This window comes from Ascochyta rabiei, chromosome 10, assembly GCF_004011695.2.
Source record: "Ascochyta rabiei chromosome 10, complete sequence".
Classification (NCBI taxonomy): Eukaryota; Fungi; Ascomycota; class Dothideomycetes; order Pleosporales; family Didymellaceae; genus Ascochyta; species Ascochyta rabiei.
The window spans coordinates 129899-138073 of NC_082414.1; the positions used below are offsets into that span (position 1 = coordinate 129899).

The 8175-nt window shown below is 46.6% G+C and overlaps 1 protein-coding gene across 1 annotated transcript, besides 15 other annotated features; it reads left to right on the plus strand.

Moving 5' to 3' along the window:
• Nucleotides 1-387: part of a mobile genetic element that runs on past the window's edge.
• Nucleotides 1-6680: part of a mobile genetic element that runs on past the window's edge.
• Nucleotides 388-425: a tandem repeat.
• On the plus strand, nt 402-707 carry EKO05_0006147 (uncharacterized protein; the record flags this gene model as incomplete). The annotated part of the gene is made up of 1 exon (XM_038940308.2): nt 402-707. The coding sequence occupies one exon, from the start codon at nt 402-404 to the stop codon at nt 705-707; it is 306 nt and encodes a 101-aa protein (XP_038797657.2).
• Nucleotides 426-6677: a mobile genetic element.
• Nucleotides 2149-2309: a mobile genetic element.
• Nucleotides 6422-6680: a long terminal repeat.
• Nucleotides 6680-7831: a mobile genetic element.
• Nucleotides 6681-6684: a direct repeat.
• Nucleotides 7413-7485: a tandem repeat.
• Nucleotides 7832-7865: a mobile genetic element.
• Nucleotides 7860-7863: a direct repeat.
• Nucleotides 7864-8035: a long terminal repeat.
• Nucleotides 7864-8175: part of a mobile genetic element that runs on past the window's edge.
• Nucleotides 7866-8127: a dispersed repeat.
• Nucleotides 8128-8175: part of a mobile genetic element that runs on past the window's edge.

Here is an 8175-nt window from a genome sequence, read left to right on the forward strand (position 1 = left end):
CTCTATTGACATGGCTGTAAGTATACCAATTGCTGGTTTCGCGCTCCTCAGACCTACCCTATATGCTTCTTTGTTGTTTTGCTAGGTTTGTGTTTCCTCTGTGGTTGTGATAGCTTGGGGGAGCGTCTATTCGAGCTTCCTGTCTTTGTTTACCAGCTCTTTTAAGTAGTTTTGTTAGCTTTAGCGCTTTCTATAGCCTTAAAGGCTTTTTTAGACAGCGTCTGTTTAAGCTTCCTGGCCTTGTTTTACCAGCTCTTTTTGGAGGTTTTGCTGACTTTGGCCTATAGAGAGAACCTAAATTCAAGCGCCTTACGCGCACCGCCGCCGCTACCGCCGCCCGAGCTGCTGCCCGTGCCGCCAGCGGCTCTGCCGCGCCCGTGCCCACACCCACGACCACGACCATGACCACGACCACGACCACGACCGCGCCTGAGCCTGCGCCTGCGGCTTCGGCTGCTCCTTCTGCTGCTGCTGCTGCTACTGCCGCTGCCGCCGCCCTAACCGCCGCCGCCTATGCAGCCTCGCTGCCGCCGCCGCCACCTCGCGCGCTGCCCGCGCCCCCCCCACCAGCTCGCGACCCGTCGCAGGGCGCTCGCAGGATCATTCCCTGCGAGCGCTGCGTCGACGCGCTTATAGTGAACAGTTCGGTGCCTGTGTGCGTTAATCGTGTTAGTAGGCGGGGAAGGCGCTGCTGGCGTTGCGCCTAAGGGCATTTGTGCCGCCCCCTGTAGGTTTTGTTTAAATAGCGCTTGTGAATAGTAGTCTGACAGCTCGTTTAGCGACATCCGCCTCAAGCCCTTTAGGATTGAGCTGGTTAACAAGCTTGTTTGCTTGGGTGGAGTGACGACTTCCGTAAGCAATCATAACTTGTTGTTTTTTATTAGCTAACGAGCTTGTAGCAGGCAACTAATCTGCGCTGCGCTCTCTGCGTGGTGAAGGGCCTGATCAAGGATGGGTACTTCTTCTGAGTACCCTCCTTAGTCGGGTCAGGTTTTGGAGCTGCTAGATACCTATAGGGAGGGGGCTGTCCTCCCTATACATAGTTTGAAGAATTTGCTAAGCCCTGTAGCTGTTGGTTGAGCGCTCGAAAGAGCTGCCACCGGTAGTTACAGGTGCTCTTTTGCCTATTTAGGGAGGGGGTTGTCCTCCCCAGCAATACCACAATCTTCTGCCTCTCCCTTAACCTGCTCTTTTTCTATATAATTAATGCTAAACAGGTTCAGGTGTAAGACAAAGCGCTCGTGAGCCTGTCTGGGGAGCGCTTTTGTGAGACTGTTGGCTGGTATCTCGCTCGTTTTGAGGTACGTTACCTGGAGATTTCCCCTGGCGTACTCTTGTTTCAACCACATATTCTGGATATCTACATGGCGCAGCCAAGTAGTAAGCCGCTCGCTCTCTTCTACTACTAATCGGATTGTTTGTTGGTTGTCGCAGAAAATCTCCTACGGCACCCCTAAGTCTAGCTGAAGTTCGTGTAGAAACCGTTTAAGAGCTGCTGCTTCCTTAGCCACATGCTCTAACGCTAACAACTCAGCTTTAGTGGTTGAAGTCGTCACTGTTAATTAACGTGCTGCTTTCTAGATAATTGGACTACTAAAGAGCTGCACGATATACCCCTGAGAGGAGCGTCTGGTCTCCCAATTGTCGGCAAATGACGCGTCCCCACAGATGAGCAATTGGCTGCCTTGGTGAGCTCCGTACCGTATCCCTAGGTGCTTCGTTTAATAGAGGTAAGCTATAACCTAAGCTGCTGCCTTAAAGTGAGCAGCTCCCAGATTTGTGAGATGATGGGACAGCTGAGAGGCGGCATACGCTACATCTGGTTGGATCATAATTGCTGTGTAGAGGATAGATCCCACCCGCTCTTAAAACGCTTTAACTTCTTGCTTTAAAGCTTGCCTGTCATGCTTGAGTAGCTCTTCTATTAGGAAGGGGACTGTTAGGAAGGATCCCTTCTCTACTACTCTAAATTTAGTAGCGAGCTTGTCAATATAGGCGTCGTGCGCGAGTGTAATAGTTCTAGCAGTTCTGTCGCGGATAATACGCACTCCCAGAAACCATTCAGCAGCTCTATAGTCTTCTATCCGGTATTTGGCCATTAATGAGCTTATAAGATGCTTTGCAGCAGCTTAATTGTCCTTGTGATAGGCTAGCAGAATATTGTCTACATAGAACAGTAGCACTATCCAGCGTTCAGCGTCATAGAACAAGCAAGGTTCCTCTTTTGACGCGATTAGGCCGAGCTTCTGGAGAGTGGCTGAGAGCTCTTTGTACCATAGAACCGGCGAATCACGTAACCCATATAGAGCCTATAGAAGTAGGACTACCTTCTCAGGTTTTGTGAAGCCATCTGGCAGCTCGCAGAGCACTTGGGGTTGGTCCTGGCGGCTCGCGTTAAGAAACGCGCCTGCGACGTTATACTGATGGAGCTCCAGGTCAAACTAGGCAGCTATCGCCACCATGGTGCGAAAAGACCTGGAGGCGAGCGTCGTGGCGTAGGTTGAGACGATTGAATCCTTAGCCTGTAGATCTCCGCGTACACAGATCCTTGCCTTATATTTAAGGAAGTAACTATCTTAATCTAGCTTATATATAAAGACCTATTTAAGCGGCAGAGGCCTAGCTAAGGCGCTCGCTCGGTCTATTTCTTTCTAGGTTCTCTTTTCTATAAGTGTGGCTATCTCTTTCTCACAAGCCTGGCGAAATAGAGCTCCTAGTGGGTGGTAGGCGAGATCCTTCCATTTCTTTGGCAAAGGTGGGAGCTTGTCACGGTGCGTGCGCTGCTCTAAAGGGATTTTTTCCTTCTTTAAGACAGACGCCGCGAGCACCGCGTAGATGGTAACAAGCTCTCTTCTACTTATGCTATATTTGTTCGCATGTTTAAACAGTAGGTAGATAAGCCAGGAGTACCCGTGCTTTCTTATAGAGCTTATTACTAAGTACTGTCCTGCTCTATCCTTATAATTATTAGCAGGTTTATCGCGCTCGCGGTCATCTATCCGGCGGCTCCGCCTTGTGGCTGGACCCCAGACTCTCCGTTGATACGAGCGTCTCGTTACTGCCTTATCTGCTCCTGTTGTCCTTCAAGAAGGTATCAGAACAATCAGTAATGCGGGTCTTAGTGGATCTTCTTCCTCAAGATCCTCGTTATCTACTGGCGCGCTCCCTTCCTGATCAGGTAAGTGCACTTCCTGTGAGCCGTCAGTTAGATTCTCCTCTTCAGGAGCTTCCCTGCCTAAGGCCAGTGGCTCTGGCTCGGGCGTTGGGTTGGGGGATGGGAGGCCTGTTTCTTGGTGTCGTTCTGCACGGATCTCCAGCGGCTTGCCGGCCAAGCTTGCTGCGCGTACAGTCTCTGTCTCAGGAGCTCCTTCGTTACTAGACTAGCCATCTAGCAATTAAGATTGCTCCCAAGTGTTACCCCCAAGCTAATGCTCAGAGGACTTGCTGAGCGTCAGGTCTCTGTTAGGGAGCTTGATTGCTTCTCCTGCGTTTGTAATCTTGCCAGGTTTATAGAGGATTTCCACTACTGCCTCTGCTTCTTCAGCGCTTATAGTAGTAGATTTATCTGCTCTATTGTAAAAGAGCTCCTTGTTAAAGGTTACGTTGCGCGTTGTTATGACCTGGTTGATTATAGGGACCTATATCTGATAGATGTTAGATACTTAGTACCCTACGAGGTAGCTGATATGCCCCCTTAGAGTGACTTTAAAGCCCCTCCGATTACGCCCAGCTGCTTGTTCCTTGTTTAAGGGGTAGGCTCGGCAGCCGTAGGCGTAAATCCCGCTCTAATCAGGTCTTAGATCTGCTGTTGCTACCCTTACCTGCTCTGGCTCATACCATCAGAAATACTAAGTAAACCAGAGATCAAGCTCCTCATTTAGGCTCCGTAGCTTGTGTGCGTGCGATGGGCTTATGTTATAGAGCCATGCCGCCGCTACAACAATCTCTGGCCAGAGCTTCTAGGGTAGATTTGCTCCGCTCCTTATCTTGATAGATTTTGTAATTATCTCTTAACCAGCTCTTTCTGCTCCTCTATTCGGCTTATGTGTGTATGGAGGAGAGGGATCTATATCTATTCCCTAATTAAGCGCCTAGCGCTTATATGCTGAGCTCCCTTTCTACAGGAGTGTTGCTGTGTTATTGTCTTGGCTGATTTTGCAGATTTAGAGCTTGTACTAGGTACTTACCTAGCTTATAAAGTTCGTAAGAACCTGTAAGATCTCTAGTTGCGTTTTACCTTATAAAGTAAACACAAAGAGCTTCCCACTATAGTACTCCTTAATCACAAGCGTCCATAATTCGCCTCCCCTGCCTAACAGCATATTAAACAGGTCCCAGCTAACTCTCTAAAACAGTCGTGCTGGTCTCTCTCTCTTTCTCTGTAATATTACTTGCTTGGCGTGGGTTGTTGAGCAAATCTCACAATCTTTTTGGAGCGTCCCGTTGATACGCACGCCGCGCGCCTTTGTTACCAGCGCTTAAAGAGCCTCTGGGCCTAGATGACCAGCTCAGGCATGCCACAGCTGTTCAGGCGAGCTGCGTGGGTAAGATTCATAGGATCGCTTTGTTGTCACTGCGTTGAGGATGGGAGGATAGAGAGAAAGTGGCTTGTATTTAAGGAAAGTGAGGTTGTAAGCGCGCTTAAGAGTAGCACATACGACGCTCCCATTAAGATCTTTAATGTATCCCACACGAAGAGAGCTGTCCAGACCTAGGTACCAGACTCCTTTCTCTTGGAGGCAAGCTTCTGAGATTATGTTAACATAGAATCCTTCTACAACTACAACGTTCTAAAGGAGCAGGTCCTTAGTATATAGGCTGTGCTTTCTGTGCAGAGCGTTCTTAAACAAGCGAGCTCCTCGTCTGGATATGGGGAGCGCCTGGGTACCTGCTTCCACCGTGTTGGTGGGCCCAGCGGGGCGGAAAGATCCAGGTACCAGCCAATTGGCGCTGTTAACTAGGTGCGTAGCAGCTCTATTGTCCAAAATAGTACTATCTGTTAATAGATGAGCGTTGAAATCCATAAGGTTGTATACCCCAGATCCCACGTTCTCCACTAGATTTGTTATTAATTTTAGATTAATTAGAGCTGCTTGGACGTTGCCAGGAAACTCCACTTTCTTGGTTTGGCTAGTGGCGGCTGAAGTAATAGCTAATAGAGCGTTTGCAGTCCATCTGAGCCGCTCTATTGCCTTTTAGGTTTCCTTGTGCTCTTGGTATCTGAGCCTCTGGCGAGTCTCTTGCTTGTTCTTTTCGCTCATCTGAACAGGTGGTGAGGAGCTCCCTCTGACAGCAGTTTCGAGGAAACAGCAATTAGTAGGCTTCTATTTGTGGGTCTTGCCTTTTTGTTTATAAGGGCAGACGTATCCTGAGGAGCTGCTAGCGTTGTTCCCAGAGCTCCCGCCCGCGTTATTTTGGCCAGATAGAGCGTCTGAGCGGGTACCAAAGGTTGCGAAAACGCCTAGGTTATCTTTACCTGATCTTATAGTATGCTTATACATTAACCTACTAAAGACCCTTGAAACCTAGTCTAGATTAAGCGTTTTGAGCCTTAGGATACTGTCCTGGATAATCCTTTAGCTCATTGTGCGGGCCCACTCTGGGGCGATCTGGTGGCTTAAGGCATCTAAGAAGTCTTGTACGGCAAGCTCTCTAGTAACCTCAGAGAGCTTATATGACTTGGCTCGCATATACAGGTATAACTATTTCTAATACCAATCCTGTAGAGCGGCTCAGCCTTGCCTGGCAGCTCCCAGGTGCTGCCTGTACTCCGCTCTAACCTGGTTTTTGGTGCTTATATCCGTTAGAGCGAGCTCCTCCTTTAGGGCTCGTATGAGCGATTGTAGCGTTGTGGTGTTTTAGGTAACAAGCTTCACTATTACTAGTGACAGGATTGCTAGGCTTACTGTGGTATTGACCCAGTTCCAGAGCTTCTGAAGGCGCTCGGCCTTAGCTGCCTACTTGCTTGCTCTTATTTTGTACCCAAGGAGCTCTTGGTTGTAGGTCTTGAGGATCGTTAGGCCTGCGGGAGGCTCGTTGGGTTGGACGCTCTAGGCTCGGGTCGATTGAGCCGGCGGTCGGGTGGGGGCGGAGCCTATGATGGGTAGCCTAGGGGCTCCATCGTGCATCCCTGGGGCGTCTTTAGCGTCTGGATCCACCAAATCCCATACGTTACAAAGCTTGGCGTGCCACATAAGTTAAATAAACCAATTAGGCCAATTAGACCTTGATTTAAGTTAATAGGGTCCTGTTGGGATACCTGAGAGAGCTTAAGCATTATAGTTAACTAGCTCGCCTATAGTGGCAGTCGTGGAGTTAGGATAAAAAAGATGATTAGGCAAAATTGGAGCGGTTGAGCAATGTCCAACAAGCTTGTTGCTGAGTGCGCAGGGAGATCTACTGTGCTTAGGAAGCCAGGCTCATAACTGTGACAGAGCTTAGAGTACTATACTTAGGTGATTGATTAATTTAATCAGTGTCTATATATTTAATGTGTAACGTGTTGCTTAAGTACAAAGGAAATTTGGTTATTACGTGATCTTGCTTACTCAAGCTTTGTGGGCGACCCTCAGGAGCTCGGTGGTTAATTGTGGAGAAAGGAGCCACTCAACAATAATCCGCAAGCTCGATTGGATAGGGGAGCACCCCATTGGTCATCCACAGGCTCGGCTGCGCGACAAAACAGGTTAAAGGTGTGTTTAGCTAAACTATAGATATCCTTATCTCTATAAACTTCCTATAGACAATAGATGCAATCTATAGGGTTAGAGTAGCAGTAGGTAAAACTAGAGGGATCCTATAGAAGAGCGTAGGCGGGTTCTTTAGTGTAAATTAAGAAGAAATTAGCCTAGTCTATAGGATGTTAATAGTTCTAACTATTAGCGCGTATAAAGTGTAAGCAGTTAAATAACTAATTATTAAAGTTGTCTTTAGGGCTTATAAAATAGGATAGTTTCTTTATAGCCTTGTCTAGTTAGTTATTATACTAGTTTAAGGACTAAAGAAATTAATAAGCGCTGGCTAGAGTAGAAGTTAGGGTAACTAGGGTAGTGCTCCCTAGTAGCGTGTATGTGGAAGGCGCCTTAACCTATATTAAGGGGGTACAGAATTAGTCTATTATAGCAGGTGCATTATTATAAAGCTGTAACTATAATAGTATGCTAGTGTAGGTGCCTGCTAAGCCTAGTGTTTTAGGCTTAGGAATATTAGAGGACTACTAAGCTAAGCAAAGGAGGTGTCTAAAGCAGGAGGGGGGTTAGTTAGTAGTGTTATTAGCCTAGCCTCCCAGATATTCCTGTGCTAAGCCTTAATTAGCTTTTAGCTTAAGCTGTTAGTAATACTAAGCAAGTTAAGTAGATTGCTGCTAATACTAAGTAAACTTAGCTTACAAGTTATTTAGTGAAGAGGCTGTCTAATTATTGTAGTTAATTAGTTAGGAGTAAAAGTACTTAGCCTAAGCTAGCTTAAGTTACTTATTATTTAGTTGCGAGGATAGCGCGTGTAGACCACTATTAACCTTACTAAGAAGTCCTAGGAGGAAGGTAGAGAGTATAGAGCATTGTCTATAGGTAAGGTGTATAAAATACCTATCTAGATAGTTGTTAGACAGTAGGGGCAGCCCTAGATTCTAAATAAGAGGATTAAGGGACTAGAAGTTGAAATCTGCAAGTAGCGCGATAAGGAACTCTGAAGGTCAGTTACCTAGGCTGAAGTATTTAACTAGGAAGTGTTTAACTATAGTGGTAGGAAGGTGCTAAAACTATTAGGAGAGACTGTTATTTAAAGGGACCTAAGAGGATATAGCGCGTAAAGAGTCCTTATAGCAAAAATGTAGAGCTAGGGTAGAGGTGTCCTACTGTTAGATAACCGACCTTACCGAGCCAAGTTAGGGGTTTAGGGTTAACCTCGGTTAACTTAGGGGCTAGCGGCACACACACATAAAATAGGCCATTAAGACAGATAATTATAAATTAATTACCTTTATTATTATCTTTGCACATTAAGCATATTATCTAATAATTAAGAGTCTTACTAACACTACTAAAATACCCTTTTAACATGTCGCTATTAACTATGTGTAATTTAATAATAATTCTTATAGATTACATAACCTACACACCTTAGTTACATTAACTACAGACCTGCTACGCCTCTCTAGACGTATAGGAGAAGATA